Here is a 20,030-nt window from a genome sequence, read left to right on the forward strand (position 1 = left end):
TCTTTCTTCCTTTCTTTTCTCCCTTTCACCTGTTTCTCTCCTTCCCTTTCCCTCTCTCTCTCCCTCCTGACCTTGTCGTTTTTCACCCACTCAAATTCTGAATCATTCCTCATTCTTCCCCCGCAACCTCCCTTCCCTACCCCTCCATTCCTCCTCTTTCCTGTTCCTCCCTCTCGCTCCTTGGCATCTCCTGCCCTCGATTTGCCCTCTCCGTCTCCATCCTGCACATCTCTGCTTCCCACTCTTCTCCCGGTTGTCCCATTCCCTCTCCCCCCCCCCTGCCCCAGGCCCGGAGGGGTGTAACCTGTTTATCTACCACCTCCCTCAGGAGTTCGGGGACAGCGAGCTCATGCAGATGTTCCTGCCTTTCGGTAATGTCATCTCCTCGAAAGTGTTTGTGGATCGGGCGACAAACCAAAGTAAATGCTTTGGTGGGTAAAAAGATAAGACCTGTAAGATTATTTCAGGCTGGGGTTTTTCTTTTTTCTTCTTTCCTGGCATTCTTTTTTTTTAAAAATACACCGGCATAAGACACATTCATAGTAAGCGGCTCGAATGAACTCCGAGGTGGTGTATCACAGCAGCATGGCCAAATGTAAAAAGAGGACAACAGAGAAGCTGGAACCAGGTGATTGACTGATTTTGCAGGATTGTTAGCAATTCTGTTTTCAAACCACTAGCTCAAATTCACCTTATTCTGCTGACTGGTTGCTGAGATATACCCCCTCATAACCAAATGTGTTCCAAACCACTTTCTATGAGGTGTATAGCAGTAAAGAGTGATTGAAGTGTCTTTGCACCTGTAACAGGATCCTAACAGAGTTCACAATGTGCATGAGGCAGAGGCTGACAGTTGTCTTCTTAATGCATCTCTTTTTCCAGTGCTCTCCTGCTGTCCTAATGACCCTGCAGTGAATGGAAAGCAAAACTCACATCCTGCTTCTTTTGTTGCAGTAAATAATGTTTTCAGGATTGCAGAGAGAATTTCTGATGAAGACGGACAGTTTTTAGCAGACAGGTTAACCTATAAAAGCTTGATTCGTCTTCCCTGCCTTTTCTGGGCAAAGGGGTAGCTAGTATTCTCTCTCTGGATGCTCTGTCCTGTTGCTTGTGAGGGTGCTAACAGGGGAGCTGTTTCCTCTTTATAATGATGTGATGATCTCATGGACACATCAGAACAGGCATTCTCAGCTCTTGTTCTTAAGGGCAATAGTTAAGTACACAGTAAGTGCACAGGAAAAGCTACAAATGGAAGGAGACCATAAGGCCAGTCTTACTTATTTGGCTTCTAGTAGTTAGTACAGTATATCTGTGAATCTCATTTAGCCATTTCTTAATTTCAGCTTCCCTACTTATGTCCCCTGGTCCTTGTTTCAGTCTTGATCCCAAAGCAGTCTATTAGGTTTCACAGATGCTTTCCGCTCGGTGTCATTTGTCTAATTAAGTGCTGAGGTAGAATAAAAACTAGAAGACACCTTTGAGGACCAGACCTGAGGACCTCTGCTTTATTTGGATCACTGTGCTCCGTCAGCTAGGCTGTTTCCTGGAAACAGAGGCTGGCAATGTGTTTCCAAGAGGTCCCTAATGAACAGAGCTGCTCAGTAATGTTTTCACCAGAGCCCCCGTCTGGAGTCTCAGGATGAACCCCACACCCTGCACTGAATCGGGGGGATGTCTCCTGGTGACTGACTAGTAGGCCTAAAAAAACAACAACAAAAAAAACAGTGGATTAAGCTCCGGAAAGTTGTCCTCAGGGTTACTTGTCTTGTCGCTTAACTCTCCTTATTCAAACTTAACCCGAGAAGCACAGCTATGCTTTTAACTAAACTCTGAGCTGCTCTAAGAAAGAAACGTACAAGGACATGATCTCCCTAGTGCTGTTGTAAGAACATAAGAAAAGTAACCAGGAGGAGGCCCTTGAGCCCAGTGATTTTGTAATGTCGAAAAAATATGTCTCTTTTCTGTCTCTTAACCTCATGGATATTGCACAGCTTCTGATTCAGAAGCTGTGCTGCAGTAAATGCAGCTATTTGTCACTGCTGGGGGCAGTATCGTACAGTATATTCCAATCTTGGCTGTGGATTTATGAAGCAGTCTTGGCTCCAACTAATATTACACCCAATGGCAACCAAGCACAACGCAAGCCAACTCAACAGACCTACCGTCACTTGTGATCAGATGGCGTGGCTGATGGGAGGAGAGATCTGCCTCGGATTTTCTTGCCTTTGGGGAGCTGAGGATCAGGGAGGGATGCCCTTGACTTCACCTCTGAGACAGATCCTCTTAAGCCTGAGTGTAAACGGCTGTCATCCCAGCCCTGAGTGGTTAAGCCTATTCGGCCCAAGAGGTACAATGACAGGCCTGAGAGCACGGGCACCTCTCTGCTAAGCAGGGCTCTGAGGAAGGATAAGCTGTCAGTTCTCTCTTCCCCTCTTAAGCCATATCACCTCAGCCCCAGGCCTGGGCTTTCTCCTCAAAGCCTTCTCAATTAGGAGAGGACCCGTTTCGCTTTCTTGGGGACTCACAGAGGTCGCTGCACTGAGAAAGCTCCTACTAACTAAGCTGCAGATTAGAAAAAGTGTAAGCTTCATGTGCAAACACCTATGAAGGTATTTCAAACTTTTGGAGTACATTTTCGAAACTGTTGTTTTTAAGAATTATTATATGTATCAGAGTCTTCCTATTAGGGTCTGGCTCACTATAAGCCTGTATTGAGTGAAGCCTCTATTGAATTATTAAAAAATGGATGAACATGTATTAATATATTGAGCATCCAAAGACATTTATCACTTCTGCCGTGAATGGATGTTTTTTTTTTAAATAACCCATTCTGGATATGGATTAAATGATTTGGCATTGTTTTGATTAATTGAGAACTCATGACTGATACCTGACTGACAGTTGCATGAGCAATAGATCATATCATTAATGAAAGAGTTTATTGGGCACAAGTGATGAGCTGATTTAACCTATTGAAGCCTGGTGACAATCGAGAAAGAGAACTGGGATCACCTTTATCTTATCAAGACTTTTGTGCTATCGGGAAGTTGGTGGCTGGAAAGAGTCAACCTAGGTGGATTCACCAGCAGTGGAACCAGGTTTTCTTTAGTGATGAACCCAGATTTTGTGTAAACCACCCAGATGCATGTCTGCAGTGCACATGCTTGTCTGGGGTTTGTGAGAGGATTGGGACTGATTCCCACAAGTCACTGGCTATAGCCAGAAGCACACAGTCGCATTTGTCCTAAAGGCTCAGTTTGTATAGCTTCCACCAGTGGTCTCACACACACTATTAACCTGTGACATTTACTGTAGACCTTGTTGTTGGCAAATGTGAATGAGCAGATGAATTTGCCCGCATCACTTTTGATCACTAAAAAGTAAGAGTGCAAACTGCAAAAAATATGTATTCTCCCTATGCTGATGATAATATTGAAAAAAAATCTGCTGAAGATGTTTCTTTGGAGGCTCGGTGTATGCAGTCAAGTCGAGATGGTCGAGGCAGCAGAATGCCCGGGTCCGATCTAGAAGCTGAAGGAGCAGTAGAGAGATGGGCCAAGAGTAACACTGAGCTTCGTGGCAGAGCAGGAAAAGAATACAGTGGGAAAGAGGGAAAGAAATGGAGAGCTCCGCAGAGGAGGAAGAAATGGGGATCAGACCTGAAAGTGAGAAAAGTGAGTTTAGGATGAAGGGGGGTGCGTCTGGCAGTAAATGGTTGCAGTCAAAGGAAGCTGAGAGGGAAAAAGGAAAAAGAAAGAAACTCAAATTCGGTCTTTTATGAAATTTAGACAATTACTGTACAAAGACACCTAAAAAAAACATTTCTCCATACAGTAGATACATATCTCTGAATTTAACACACATGCTCTCAATGGCAGTGTTTCTCCTACAGTAGCAGTACAGTAGGTGCAGCAATACTTTTATCCAGTATTTTAATTTGGCTAATATCTATAAATTTAAAATCATACTATTACAGGTGCACACTAGTAGACTACTGCAGTTTATGCTTGTATTTTACTTATTGTCCTTGGATACAGGAAGACACACTTGTCACTAAACATCTAACAAATCATAGGAAAGTTCAGAAATGAGAAGAGGCTCTTCTTAGCAGTATTGTAGTAGCTACCATAAAGGATCTCACCCAGCTGTTGCTTGAAAGATGCCAGGGTACCAACAACATGGTTTGGTTATGCAGCTTGTTCCCAACCATCCACCCATTTTCAAATCACTGTATCTCGTTCAGGGTTGCGGGCGAACTAGAGCCTCTCACAGTGATGGACAAAGGGCAGGTCACACCCTGGACAGGATGCCAGTCCATTGCAGGGCACAAACAGACACAAACACACACTCACGTCAGGGCCTGCCTTTCTTTCAGAAGCCAGGTAACCTACCAGCATGTCTTGAGTGGGAACCAGAGCACCTGGAGGAGTCCCATGTGAATACAGGCAGAACGTACAATCTTCACTCAGACAGCACCCCAGGGTCCCAGTGCTACAAAGCAGCAATACTCCCCACTGTGCCAGTGTGCCACAATGCCACTCTGTTCCCACAACCTCTTATGTAAAAAAAGTGCTTCCTGGTCTCCGTTTTAAATGTATTTGTACACAGCTTCATCTTGAGCCCTCTAATTTTTCTTTTTGATTCTGAAGACGTTTAATGGGTTGACTGTGGTTTTTATGTTGTATTAGAACTTGCAGGGAATCTGTCAAAACTGTTTGCGACTCAAATCTAAAATGTAACATCAACAATCCCTGAATGCTAAGTTCATCCTTAGACCCTTATCTGGCATCTAAAGGGTACTACAAAAGTATATTTATACATATTATTATATAAAATATATAATAATATCTTTATACAAATAACCTTGCTTTATTTTTGTATAGATTACTTTGGTAACTTTATTATTTCTGGACAGCTTTATTGCGGGACTGAAAGCAAGCAGGTAAAAGTAATATATTTACTTAAAAATAAAGGTGAAAATCGTTTGTTACACATAAACGAACCTAATATGCTTGTATCACAGCATCGCTGCTTTTAAATAATACATTGAAAAATAAATACACTGAATTTAAAACAGAAAACACACAGGGCAGATAATCCACCAGCAGTCAGCATGAGGAGAAGACAATGAGAGAGAAGCTTCAAGACTTTATACTTTCTTTTAAGCCAGTCGCTCTTTGGAGCAGTTAATTCAAACCTTCATGATTAAATTGCACTGAGCTGTCTTCCACAGTCTCTCCAGAGAGGCCATTGCTTAACTGGTAACATGAGGGGCTTTATACTGTCTCTCTCTGAACTGGAAGCAATTGCGCAATTAATTGACAAGCCTTGCACAGCACGTTTGGAATGAGAGAAGGAGAGCACCGATTGAAATGGGATCATACATAATATAAATATGATAAGTAATAAAGTTGGTAATGCACTGAAAATCTGTTCATGATGCCATTAACCCTCATCCTCACAAACAATCACAAACAGCCATACTTGACTTTCAGTCTTCCGCATCTGGTGTGACCTGTGGCGACTTGGATTGTGAAACACATCCACAATAATGTGTGTATCACAAAGGCCCGGACTGTCCAGTCCTGTTCCTGCACGGCTGATGTGTCTGTAAAATTCCATTCCAACTCATCTCCCATTTACCATCTCTTCAGGTGCTGCTTCTATAAAGAGAACTGCACCACCAGGGCTACAATGGGACAGTCCTGTGATCTGCAGTGATTTCCAGTCCTTGTCCTAGGAACCCCAGTGTCCACTTGTTTTCATTTCAGTTTAGTTCTTTAATGACAGTACCAGCTGATGCCTTTAATTGATATTCTGTTGTTCACTTTGCATATAGAACATTATGCAGATCATCCTCAACATCCTCAACGTGATCATAGGGAGTTTGATTTTTGCCCAATCTGAACAGTTTTTACCAGGTGATCAATTTATGACAAAGATGAACAGAAACAGTTGGAAATGACACTGTACCAAACACCCCCACAATGAGCACAATTCTTTCCCTTTTGAAGACTTCCATTTGCCCTGAGTGAGTGCGGTTCTGAAATCCTGCATTTGGTACAGGATGGATACCTGTTACAAATCCCTTTCAGCTTTTTAAGAGAGAAAGTCAAAGCTAAAAATGCACCTGAGATAGAAAATTGGAATCAGCTATGCTGCAGTTATGGCTGGAACACAATAAAAACGGAAGAAATTTCAGTCTTCCCAAACCGAGATTGAGAACCAATACCCTAGACAGATGTCGACCCAAAACACTGAGGTAATATTCAGATGCTACACCCTGGTCTTCAACCATTTACTCCTGTGACTATGAGGTTTAATAAGACCATTGCATTCTCCTGATTGAAAAGGCAGAGTGCACTCTTAATCTCAAAGCAGAATCCTGTTATACTGTTATCCTGTATATATGAGATCAGACTGTAGATCACAAGTTATATATTCCAACATATATATTGCGGAACAGCACATCTGCAAAGTAAGAAGAAGCCAAACGTCTTTGGTTCTTATTAAGGCAAGATTTTTTTAATTCACTCATTTTTTAAGTTCTTTAATGTTAACCTTCATCTCCATTGAAAAAAAGCTGAAACTTGCTCTGTGGGAGTGGCTCAGTGTTTTCAAGAACTGGATACAATCATTTCACTCGCTTCTCCAATAGACCTGACTGGTTTTCCCCCAGAGAGTGAAGCCGAGAGAACATATAGCAGTGTTTACAGTCTGTGATTAGATTTGTGATGCATACGTATTTGTTATTGGGATTGGTAAGTAATAATTCATCTGGAACGTGTTCACTGTTCACTACACGGGCATTCGGCGAAATGGGAGCTGATCTCTTTTTAAAATATTTAGGAGGAAGGCAGTTTAAATTGTCCCCTAGTGTTTCAGGAAATGAAACTAAAAAAAGAATTGTAACTTTGTATCGCTGTAGCCTCTCTAATGAAGCCTTTATGCTGTGGATGACTGTGGTCCATTAGAAATCAGCTGCATACTGTACAACAAGCGAACTTTGCTCCATCTTTTATTTCATGAGGACTTTAAGCCTGTTAGGGCTGCAGTAGCAGATTAAATCAAATAACGGCATCGATAATTGTTCATGTCACTTTAAGGATTCCTTCTCATGGCAACTTCATGCCTTATTAGAAAAGCAATTTCAATGGTTTTACTCCTCTCCGGTAAAAGGTTCTGGAAAATTTAAATAAAACAGCTTCATAGTTATTTAGCAGCTATTAAACACAAAACTAGTAACAAATGGGAATATTGATTTTGTGGCAACTTTGTTATATGGCTTGTGAAAGGTTCATGACCTGCACATTCAGATCTGGTGTTGTGGTATGGTGAGGCAGTAATTCTAAATAAACTTGTATGGCTAATAGTGCATTTTCTTAGAGCTGTTACACGATAGAATCATGCTAACTGTTGGGGATTTAGCAGAAGGTAGTAGTCATAAGAGGGGCAGAGAGATGTGGCAGACAGCTGTGTGGGGATTTAACACAGCAGTCAACCATAAAGGAAAACCCGAATGAGCAAGCAAACAGCTAAAAAAGCACTAATACTGTAGCTATGTATACTAAAATATGCATTCACTGTTGTTCATCTGTTGGTGCATTTTACTAAATTGTTCAAATAACAGTATTTCTAAGAAATGTGTTTTTGTTTTCAATTTGGAGTCTCATGTCTTTTTTAGCTAGGGTTTTGCAGCACAAAGCTCTGGTGTGTCTCGACACAAAAGGTCCCCTGAAATAGTATTTCTTGTCTTTGTTCTCTCCCCGACTCTCATTCAAAGCACTCCTTTCAAACTACCCTACCTTTGTCTGAGCCGATGCAATTGCAGATTAATGATCCCCCCTATTTAAATAGGTATGATTATTTTTGCTAATAGAAGTTTACAACTAAAAGTAAACCACATAAGCATGAAACAAAGCACTCGGTATTAGATCTCTAGGTATGTGGACAAGCACCTGACCACAGTGCAGGGCAGCGCTGTAGAGTGCCTGGGGTGGCCCTCTTGTATAAAGCACAAAACAGTGAGTCTGACAAGTGTGGCAGTGTGGTCATTATGACCCCTGCTGGAAAAAAGCAGAGGTGCATTTGCCGCAAGAAGCTGGGCTTGAAGATTCACCCAATATTCACATAACAGGGTTCAGCGAGGTTAATATGAAAATTTAACTTTCTGCTGTGGACATGCCAAGCAGTGTGTGTTGGGGGATGGGGGTGGCGGATGGAGTAAAAGTGCAGTAGACGCAGTAATTTACATTAGTACTGTATTTTGTGAAGGGTCTCTAATATATCTCATAGCATTTGCACGATTGTTTTGTATTTAAAATAAACAATTATTTCAATGGTTGTTTTAGCACAGCAAAACAAATGGCAGGTGGACAATTTACTCAGCCCTTTTACAAAATGATTAGCACCACACTATTTAAAGTCACAGTAGAAGTCACAAGGAATTAGGCTCTGAAAGTCAAGTGAAACTGCATAATTTTACCATCTATAAATAAGTATAGCGTGCTTGGACATTTTTACAAAAAGCTTCAGTTCATTTTAAATAATCTTTGAAATACCTTAATATAATGTGTTGCCGTTATATGCATCAGGCAATTTTTCCTCTGCCGATACACAGTTTAAGTGGGGAATTAATAAATGGTTGCTTTTTAATTTGTCAGCATTATTTCTGAATCAAACTCAATTTTATGAAATTTCAATAGTTCAGACAAACCTCAATTAAGGCAGCGTAGAGGCGTGATTTGAATTGGTACACTTTATGGACTCGACTTGCCTGGCTGAGGAGAGCAACAACCTGGTGCTAAGGCTATAAGAACTGCCCGACCCTCTTGAACTTGGAGGAAGGGGAGTGAAAATTATATGCAGAACTGGGTAAGCTCAAATCCTGCTACTTCTGTTTAGGTCAGCTGAAGTGGATGAGATAAGGGCGTGGCCTCCTCCCAAAGTGTCGTTTAAAAACTCCATGAATTAGAACTGAGACTAAACCCATTCACACCCAAAATATCAAATCTGAAAGCCCGTACGCATGCCATGCTTGCATTGCGTCATATGCAAACTTAACACAGGGTCTACAGAGTCTGATAGAAATTTAAGAAGTGTGGAAGACCTAACACAGACCCCTGTGGTATTCCAAAAAGCCTACAATAAATGTAAATACTGCATGTCACTTACACTTCATTTGTACTTAAACATATTGACTTGTTCATAGATGGATATGGAAAATGAAGATCTTTTTTAACTATATTTTATTAGTCCTATTCCCTAAAAAAGTATTACTTCACAGCTGTTGTAATTTAATTCAGCTCCCCATAACTTCATGCATAATGACTGATTGTTGAACCACTGTAAACGGATGTCTACAAAGCAGAGGAGAGTTAGGCTATGAGATTGAGTGCATGTGTTGAATTCAGAAAACTGGGCATGTAATAAAACACAATAAAATCTACAGATGTATCACAATTTTCATACAAAGGTACACTCCTTTTCAAACACTCTTCTGGCTTTGTCCCTGTGAGGTAGTAAGAGGTGGATATGTGAGAAAGCCAACATCTACGGTATGCTCTAAAGTGAGTCCCAGTGGTGTGGCCTTGAGCCAAGATGGCCACCAATTAATTAAAAAATGCAAAATGAGGCACAGCTGGACTGAAAGAGTAATTGGCACTCAGAGGCAGAGCAATTCAACATGAGGGAAAGGAGCTGTCTAGGCTCTCTGGCTAATTCCATGCAGGATAGGCTCTGCACAGAATTAGCCACTCCTTTGGACTAATTAGGAGGCTTATAAAAACGGGAGGAAAAGGGATTCAGTCTGTGTGTCTGCATACAGGTTCTATCCTGAAATTAGGGAGTGTGGGAGTTATCATTTGTAATATATTGGGCTGGCTTACAGACCTGTGGGACCCAACAAGCAGGCAAATGAATGAGGGATGTTTGAGAAAATATGACTTTGTGTGTATTGTGGAGTGTCACAGGTGCTGGCCAGGTTTCTGTCTGGTAGTTTATTTGCCGGACTCAACAGGGGTGGATTGCCCTGTCGATAAACAAGGGCAGCCAGGTGAACCAGGGCTAAAGGGAGGTGTTAGTGGGGTAGGGCTTGGCAAGGTAGCTGTGTACCTTCTCCCCACAGTTCAGAGAGAGGAGTCTAGGTAGCACAGGTGGAGTTCTAGAACCTAGAAGAGCTAGGATCCCAGTCTGAGAGACAGTGGAGCATGTGTATGAGGTGAGAGAAAACAGTGGGTTATAGAGAGGTGTCCCTGTCCAGCAAGGAGAGGTTCTGTAGCAATCAAAAGAGTAACTGGTTGTTACTCTTGTTGAAGGTTGGTTTAAGGTCTGGTGCTTGGTGTAGAGTAAGATAGAAGAGTCAAGTTGGTTATTTTAGTGACAATTACAACCTAATTGAATACTCTGTTGCCTGGTTGTTACATAGCACTAATAGGACTGAGTACTCCAATATACGCCTGGTGATTCATGAAGATGGATAGTGGAGAAATGGCAAGAAAGTGTGATGAGCATGCCCAATCCTTAGTGACTAAAGAGGACAAACAGTGACGAGTTGTTTAAAGTTCTAGTGTGAGTAGAGCCAAGTGAAGAACAACGTGGGACCATACAATCTTCCCCAGAAGGGGCACACTGTGGAACAGCTAGGATCCCAGTCTGAAAGACAAGCTTGGGCCACTTCTAATGTAAGAAACACTCTAGGAAGCACTCTAGTGGTGTTGGAATTTCCATTCTGTGGACAGTTGGGAATCTAAATGACCAAACAAACTAAAATTTAGTCATCATAAATAAGAACGCCTACTAAAATGAGTACAAAAAAGTAGAAAACACTATCAAAACTTGGAGTTTATTGAAATAAAATGTATTACTTTTCCCTTGTGCACTCAAGCATTTTAGGCTTCCTTTTTCCTCAATTGTAGGCTATTTTTCCACAGTTTAAACTGGTGATATTCTTCCCCGACAGAACTACTGCTGAAGTAAATGCATGTTGATTCCTTCAAAGAAATGTTCTGATGGGTCCATGGGAAATCATATTCAAATGGTTTGCATCCACATCCAATTAACTGTATTTCAATTGAAATGGGCCATTTGGATGTGCTGCAAGCACTGTTGGTCAAGTGCTTTAGCGAGCTGAAACGTTCATGCTAAGAAACAGCTGGCTGATTTTCAATGAGCTAACTACTAACTCCTTTTCATTCAGCATGCCCATGCTTTTAGCTACTGTAAGTTAGACTGGAATGTTATAAAGAATTACTGATGAATTGACTTTTTTCTGTTTATAAATGTTTTCATTTCTATTCGTTTCCAGCAATGTACTAAAACATTATGGTTCTGTTTTAATTGATTGTTTCTTGTGATTTATCTTTGTCCAGCATTAACTATTTGTGATGGGAATTTGGGTATTTCTGTACAAATTAACAGGAATGTTTTTATTATACTGTGTACATTTCTGGAACTCATTGGGAACTTTTTAAGGCAATTAACTTCTACATACATAAAAAAGCTGGTTCAGATGTAAACTGTCTTGAAATAAGAATCTTTTGCATAATCATGCTAGAGTTTTAGTCTGCCGAAGATATTAAGACCTGTCTGATAACTGCAAATCATGATTCAACCTGTAAACACTGTTAGAATTCATGTGACTCTCTCGGTGACCTGACCCACTCATTGTGCCACAGGCTAAACTGGCAAATACATTATCTTCAATGAGAGAGGAGCATGATCAAAAGATCTGTCCCATTACTGTGCACTTTAGCCAGGTTTTATGGAACAGAAATAAACAAATTCTATTATTATTATTATAAATGAATATTATAAATATTATTACTGAATTCAAACCATTAATTTGTTTGAATAGAACATATGCAGATGTATCTGAAACAAAATCATTCTATTTCGGAAAGATCTGTCGGATATGCTCCTGAAGAAAGGTGCGTGGCACACTGTGATTGATCTGTGTGCAGCACAGTGCAGTCGTCAGGGGTCATACCGTGCAAGATGACATCACGCTGTGCTTGTATTGTGATGCCAGCCAACCAGCCGCTAATAGAAAGCCGCAGAAAATCAAGTGTAACGTGTGTGTGTGTGTGTGTGTGTGTGTGTGCTCCCTCTCTGCGACGTGTGCTGGGTCTGCCCGCAGGGTTCGTGAGCTTCGACAATCCCGCCAGCGCGCAGGCCGCCATCCAGTCCATGAACGGCTTTCAGATCGGCATGAAGCGGCTCAAGGTGCAGCTGAAGAGACCGAAGGATGCCAACCGCCCCTATTAAAAGGCTCTGCGCGTCATGGCTGCCTGACACCAGAGAGACAGGTAAGTCCCTTCCTGCCTGCTTGTGTCAATTATACCTTTGTGCCATTCAGTTCAGGACTAAGTTCCCCCCAACCAAGGATTTTCTATATTTCCAGATCAACAAAAACGCCAGCGATTTGATCACTTCAACATTCCAGCCGAATCCTAATTGAAGCGAAGAGTCGTAGTTGGAGTAATAGGCTTTATTGGGGATAACTCACCTAGCTGAGGTGCATGACAACACATCTGTAAGGGTGGCACATTGCTCTTTAAAAAGAGTGGAGAGGATTCCTTCAGTGCCATTCTTACAGATGTGCTGTTGTTCCCACGCAAGGCAAAAGATGAGATTAAGGGATGGATTTGAAAACTAATCACACTAACAGTTAAGAAAGAAGTGGCATGTTATACGTAAGTAGGCGGAAGGGGCTGAGATTAGGGTTTGACCACTTCCTGGACTTTAGTTTTCTCCTTGTAGGGTTTGATCTGTGTGCTATGTACGTGCTGAAGAAGACAGATGGACACCTATGGATTGCAGAAAGTGTACAGGACATCTCAGAGAACTCGAATGCAGGGAAAACCATTGTCAAAAATAACAGCTGGCCTCTGTATGGTAACCTGTTCAGTATGTATGTTGAACCAAAATGCTCATCATAAATACAGTACATACAGTGTTCATCCTAAAAATATGCTCAGAAAGCTTTCTCGGGACATTTATGGTAATTGAGAGAGATATGCTAAAGTAAACAAGCTACTTGTTAATGTCTAGGTTCAGGGTATAGCAGGAAAAGGTACACTTTTGTGTGTTGCTGTTATTCTCTCTGAAAAGGCCTTTCCATATTAAATCAGTGCTCTTTAAAAGTTTTCATTGAACTGCGCTGTAACTTCTTACATCCCTACAAAGTCCATATTGCAACACTGTAAAGAGCATATGGAATGATGGGTAAATCACTTCTACAGGTCTCTGCATGAATAACAGCCTACTGTGTTTCCTTGTCAGCCCTGCAGTGGCAGGATGGTGCAAATTCTGAGCCTGAGCCAAAACTGAGTCTTTGTGTTCCCTAGGAGCTTGCTCCTGTTTTACTCTGCGCTTGGCTGTGAGATGCCATGAAAATGACTAATGAATCTCATGTTGAATAATCTGGTCTCCATGTGTTTCTCATAGACCAGCATGAGATACTGTAGTCCCTTCGTCTACTTTTCTAGTTAAACAGTGGTCACATGTCTTCCTGGAATGTCTTTTATCTGTGTCTGGAAAATGGTTGTATGCAGAATACTGTAAAATGTTTTCTATTTTCTGTCTCTTTTCCTCTCTTCCTCAAAAAAACCCACAATGGTATTAGTTGGCTCATAGTCAGCACAGATAGAGAAGTTGGCTGTTCTATTGTTCCCGTCTGATCAGTTGGGCCATTTTGATTGAGATTTAGACTTGTATGGACCACCTGAAAGAGCAAATTTATTTCTAAGCATGTTTGTGAAATGCAGTTATAGCAGGAAATGTCCAAAGGGTGACAGTGGTTGAGTGGAATTCTGAAATACACAGTGTGTCTCAGGAATAAAGCATATAAGTATTTTTCAGGACAACTTGATGTGTGCTATGGCAGAAATCTTTAGGCTGCATGTAAAATGATTCCCCTGTTCAGGATAGAAATGCACGTTCATTTCAGCAGAGTAATCCACTCAAAACAGAAGCTCTTTATTCAGGCCACAGGCAAAAGGAAAGATTAGCAGCAGATTTAGAGAAAATGTTTGCTGAAGCCGACATTTCAAGGCTAGTGCTCTATGTTTTTTTTTTATATTTTTACTTCTATCATGATTTTTCTTTTAATATTAATTAACCAGTGCCTTAAGGTTTCATAAACATGGGATCATTAAACCATTAAAGTACAGCAAATGCAGCAAATTACAATTGGGCACATTCAATAATTAATTTGTAGCTGACAAAAGGAACAAGGACCTTGGGTATCTGGCAGGGGGTGCACTTGTGAAGTTGTTTTTACTTGAATGCTTTAGTTACAGAACAAAAAGTACTTCTGGAGTCAGAGAGGCATTGATTACCAGGGGACTGGAGCCTGTGCTAGACAGAGTAGAGCTGTTCTTTTTTCTTCATTGGAATGATGGAGGTTTGTCGTTTAAGGGAGTTGTTAAACAGAAATTTGGGAGGAGGTCAGATTGTAACCTTGCACTCTCTGATGTGTAAACTTATGCCTGCTAAAACAGTTCATCTTTGTTGCTTCTGCACCTCATCGCCTCCTCACGCTTACTGGCCTTTCTAACTTGACAATCCGACAGCCATTCGCTTCCTCCAAGCCAGGATTGGAGTCGCTTTTTCACCTCTTCTCAGACAATCAGCTTTTCCACCTTCGCCTCTTCACAGAGAACCGCCATTGCCATTCTGCCAGCACCTTTCCTCTTGCTCTCTCTGTTAATGCTGGCAGGCCTCCTGGGACCTCTGGGACAACTGCAACCACCTCCTCTCCCCTGCTCTCTCTTCTCTGCAGGCCCCTCTTGCTCCTTTCGCTCTCTCTCACTTTCTCTCCATTTCTGGTTGAGCGTCCAGCCTACTGTACCTACGGCCCCATCCTATCTTCATTGTTTTCCCCGGTCCCCCTTTATGTTGTCCTCATGGATCGCTGATGCCCACTCTGCTCTGAGGGTGCAGGCTATTGTCACTTGGGTCCAGACTATCGGTCCGAGTCTGGTGAGGTGAGGAGCACACCTGAAGAAGGCTCGCCGGGCCGAAACGTTGTGTTTTCTGTCTTCTCTTTTCAGCATGAATTAAATTCTATGCAGTGTATTTCAGAATAAAAAACACTTACAGTGCTTGACCACAACTCCGCTTGTAGCAGAAAACTACGTTTTCCTGAGAGGCCTCTCATTGTAGTACAGAGCAGGCTCAGCCTTGTTTAGCTTGTGATGTAATGAAATCAAAGCTACAAGCTACAAGATGGTAAGATGGTTTCTTTTACCCTCAACGTCTTAGACACCTTAAGTGTTTATATTTGTAGCTGCTCATGAAACAAAACTTATTGAAGCGAATCTCTTGTTGATGATCCCTACAGGAGAGACTGCAACTTCAAGCCTTTGTCTTCTTAAATCCATTATCAGCCTTGCACAAGAGTCTTTCTGATGTCTTTTGACCTACCAAATTCACCGAATCCAAATGGTACACCTCAAAATGATCTCAAAACAATTCATATTTCTTGTGATGTATTTGTTAGGAGTATTTTTCTACAAGACAATTGCATTTTTTAAATTTACCAACCATAGTTCATTTTTGACGGTAACCTTAAACCTTAAATGTACTAAATACTTTTTCGACACATTACAAATTTTCAGACTTTGCTTCCTGTGGTACAGTTCTGAACTACTGTAAATGACAAATTCACATTCAGAAATCAGAGGTTTATACATCCTTTAAGAGAATCCCTTTTCATGTAATTCAGCCTTCAGAGTTTTGAGATTTGTTGAGCATTTACGCCCAGAACTCAATCTTGTTGGCACCTCCACCCAGCTCACTCACACAAATATATTCTGATTGTGTTAGGCTGCCCTCAGAGATTTTCAGATGCAAATGTATACTGCTTGTTTGCTGCAATGCTGTTTGAACTACTAAGTCCAATGCCCCATCCCTCCAGTGTGTCTTTGTAGTGTGGGTCTTTGGAACAAATGAGCCACAGTGGTTTGAATATCATTTTCTCCTTCCTGGCCTTTCTTGTGTTCTTAGGAATGGACTCGTGGGGAGAGAAATGAGCCTTGGTACTGTAAGGTGAATGCCCTTTTCTTACTCTTAACCCTTACTCACATGTTTTTATAAGAGGGCTCTATGGAAATGGATGGTTCTCAGTGGGCACAATGGCCCTTTCTCTTTCATCACCTTTCTTGCATCTGTGTAGACGAGCTCCTGGGAAAGTGAATGGGCCACGACAGAGCAAATGACTCTTTTCGCCTCCCGGTGTTTCTTTTGTTTCTGCTGCTCATTTTCCTGCTTTATGAAGCATTCCTTTCCCTGAACGTCACTGGGCTTGGTAGGTTTTTAGAAGCCGCACGTCTGACTTTTAATGTTCGGTAATACCAATGCAGTTTAGATGCCCAGTACGAGACAGAATTGTTTAAGGTGATTCTTATTTATTATAGTTGAACATTTTATAGAATATATTACGTATCTGTATAATAGATGTGCCTCTTGTAGTCTCCCAGCATTAATATTTTTTTAGCCTTGTTAATGGTTCTTTCTCTTTTTGAAACATTTGTCCAATACTGAGTCCCTTGCCCCGGCTGTGAGAGTTTTGGACTGATGTGTTTGATTTGTAAGCCCAGGAGCGTGGGGTTGGACAGTGGCCATGCTTGCTGTCAGTGATCAGTCAAATGAGAGATATCTAAGATCTTCATCTGAAATTTATCGATTACTGTTTGCTTTAACTTTCAGGTCAGCCCGTCTTCATTTCTCCAAAAAGACACTTATTGTACCAGCCAAATTAACGTTTTCAATCAATAAAGGCCAAAAACAGGAAAACACCAGAGAGTGTTGAAATGTTTTTAGGGTTGATTAGTCTTGAAACATGGCTTGGGACTCCTGTGCTTTGGCGAACAGGAGAGGCTTAGTCCCTGTTGTAGCACCGTGGTCTCTCTAGGTGGATACTATGCAATTTCCTTTGAATGCATTGGGACAGAAAAGTCAAAACTACACATTATTTTTACTACACATTCCACTAATTTGTATTTGTAATTGTGAGATCAGTATGATCTGTTAATGATGCATACATTTGATCATATTACAAACAATTTGTACAAATTACAAAATTGTATAAATTACATTTGTGTTCAACCTTGTAATTTAAAATGACCATAAGTACTGAAGATAGATAGATACTTCATATGTTCTGATGTCATTTTTTCCTGTAAAGTGATGTTCAGTTGCAGCAGTTGCTCAGTTGGAGTTTGCCTTGCCAATCTCGGATTTTCCTAATGAACTCCTTGGTTGAGCTAGCTGTAGGGTTTGGATAATTATCATGCTTTACAGTGTTTATGTGTTGCCCAATAAGTATTGAAGCATTTGCGCCTTCACACAACATTTTTCCTGCAAAATGAAGAATTCATTATTAGTGGCCAAGCCATTCTTTATAAATGAATGGTGGTCTCTAGAACGTCTGCTGTTCCTTTTTTTCCCACGCCTGTACATTTCCATCACTTTGGTAAAGATAGATCTTAGTCTCACCTGTACCTAAAACTCTCCTGGCTCAACGTTGTACTCCCTTTCAAATTCTGGTGCATGGTTGACGTATTGCATAACGCATTGTCTTGCTCTGTCATGGTAAGAGTTCATTGGTCCATAACCAACACGTACCTCTCATCCCCTTGTATCTAAACAACAATGTTGTGGGCCTGCACCTCACCTCAAAACAATCTTGGTCTCTTTTTTTTTTGCTCACACTGTGTTTGCCTGAGGTTTTCTGTATTTTATCTCTGCAGTGCACTGAAATGCCATTATGGACTGAGCTCACGTAAGGATATGGTAGAGGTATGCAGAGGAATACCAAGGAATGTGTTTGTTTTGATAGTGTTGACACTACAGAACAGTTTTAACTTGTGCACAGAATTTTAATGTTGTTTGGTGGTATCTATAATGTTAGAGGTTACGATAGGGTGATGTTTGATTTTCTGATCTTAAGTATCTATCATGGTCTTCCATGAAATCTGTAATGACTAGGCTATTACAATCTTCTCCGTGGCTTACAGGAAGACATTTCTGGTGTTTTCTTTTGTATTACAGCCTAGAACAATGCATTCCATAGCCTGTGTTCTTTGGTTTCAATTGCAGCTGAGCTCTTTCTTAATTGAGCTTATTGAGTTCTTTAATTGATCTATTATTTAATTAGTTTCAGCTTCAACTCTTAAATAGTTGGAAAGGGCTTAATATAAGCATGAAATCTTTACCAAAACCCACCTCATTTACAATTATTCTTTAAATGACCAGGAGGAATTTAACCAATGAGTCTATAAATCACTTGATTCTGTACATTATTAATGGAAATGCAATTACAAATTCCTTAGAAAACTACACAAGAGCAACAGTTCTAAACCAGAGATCTGCTTTCTGCAGTTCTTGGAAAAAATACAAATTTGTATTTTTAAGTAATCAAGAGCTAAACTGGAATAAAAACTAGAAGGTCATACAAATACTCTGCAGGATAATGTACACTGTAATAGAAATGTGCATTTCTATTTCTCATAGTAATATGCAGAGAACACAAGTGTATTAAAATATAGAATAATGAATGAGACAAAAAGTAATTAATCATGTTAATTACACTAGTGTAGCCAAAGCAGAGGGTACACAAGGCTGTGGCAAAGGTCACTTACTTTTGTAACTGGAGTTAAATTCAGGAAACCTGCAGACATAGCAGCCCCCCAGGACCAGGACTGAACAAACCCTGGCATGAAGACTTCAAAGGAGTGCTAAGACCATTCGGGTGGTAGGAGAGTACACCACACCAGGACTATAGTTTATTCAAGAGGACATGAAATGAACTGCTACAGTACATCCCCATCCTTCTCTGGAGTCAGCAGATATTGAACTGGGTGGGATCCTGTGTTTCCAGGAAAGATGCGCTGTGATGGTAACTGAATCAGCTCATTCTGAGCCCTGAGAGTGACTTGCTGTGCTCATATACGGCGTATCTAATTCAGGGATATGCAGCTCCGGTGCAGCCAAACTCTGAGTCACTTAATTGGATCAGTTGCTTAATTAAGAGGAGTTAACTTTACGGATCTCTGCTTAATGGTCTTTCAAGGGTGCAGCAGCAGAGTTCCAGACCCATACGTACAGATGTATCTCCAGAAGATGTGGTGAGAAATGGGAGCAAACAGAGGGAGAGTTCTCTCGTTAGTGTTATTACTGTCTTCTAAACTTATTCCAAAAAAACGCTTCTTAGTTTCTGAGGCTTGTCTAACGTTGCGTTATGTGTCAATAATTCTATCCTTTGGCAAAAGTATCGAGTTTAGGTGCAGATGGCTTTTTAACAGTTCAGTCCCTTGACTTTCGCTGTTTTCTCCCCTCTCTTTCAGGCTTTACGGAGTGGGAACGCATGTTAAAAGAAGACGATTTAATAAACAATTAAAGAATCAACTGAAAAAAAACAGACTACAACAATGAAATGAAATTTTAACAAACAGCGAGTGTAGTGTTGGATACAACTTTTCGATACATCAGCCTAGCTACAGCGACCTGGAAGGTGTTTTGTCAGTGTCTTGGACACTACGAGACTGCACAGCCTCTCTGCTCAGTGGGAAAGTGAATGTCATGTCCGCTTGGATTCCCGAAACCAGAAATTTTCAAACTCAAAGGAAGGGGTGAGTGACCCACACAGATCCTGGCGGAGAGGGAAACCCTGAAAGACAACCCTGGACAGGAAGTTTGTCTTTGAGAAAGTTTTTTTTAAATCAAGAGGTATTCAGGACAAACACCAAGCGCCGGGCAATTGATCTTTAAAAGGAGTGCCTGTTTGTCACCAGTGGATAGAGTTGCCATGGTGAGCCATAGCAACAGTCTCTAGGGAGTCTTATCTGTCATTCCTTAGCTATTTTAGGGACCAAAGGACCAAACATTTTTATCACAGACTTGTAGCTGTAACATACTGGACATTCATATCTCTTTGCTGTTCATTAAACAGTTTGAAGAGCAATTATATTTAAAAATGTAAAAAAAAAAATTATATATATATACATATATATATTGCTGATATGCTT

At 40.9% G+C, this 20,030-nt stretch overlaps 1 protein-coding gene across 12 annotated transcripts in view; it reads left to right on the forward strand.

Moving 5' to 3' along the window:
- celf4 (CUGBP, Elav-like family member 4) overlaps nt 1-19,421 on the forward strand; it is a 186,629-nt gene extending 167,208 nt beyond the window's left edge. For 9 of the 12 annotated variants that reach the window (XM_088630510.1, XM_088630513.1, XM_088630514.1 and 6 more), the window contains 3 exons: nt 288-431; nt 12,137-12,305; nt 19,350-19,421. In XM_088630510.1, coding sequence (XP_088486636.1) covers nt 288-431; nt 12,137-12,264 — 272 coding nt within the window. In that variant the 3' untranslated portion in view covers nt 12,265-12,305; nt 19,350-19,421. Of the gene's footprint in view, nt 1-287; nt 432-12,136; nt 12,306-19,349 lie in introns of those variants that run through there. The other 3 variants (XM_088630517.1, XM_088630516.1, XR_015936097.1) reach the window with 3 other exon arrangements.
- The last annotated feature ends 609 nt before the right edge of the window (nt 19,422-20,030 follow it).

This window comes from Lepisosteus platostomus, chromosome 4, assembly GCF_059453375.1.
Source record: "Lepisosteus platostomus isolate fLepPlt1 chromosome 4, fLepPlt1.hap1, whole genome shotgun sequence".
Classification (NCBI taxonomy): Eukaryota; Metazoa; Chordata; class Actinopteri; order Semionotiformes; family Lepisosteidae; genus Lepisosteus; species Lepisosteus platostomus.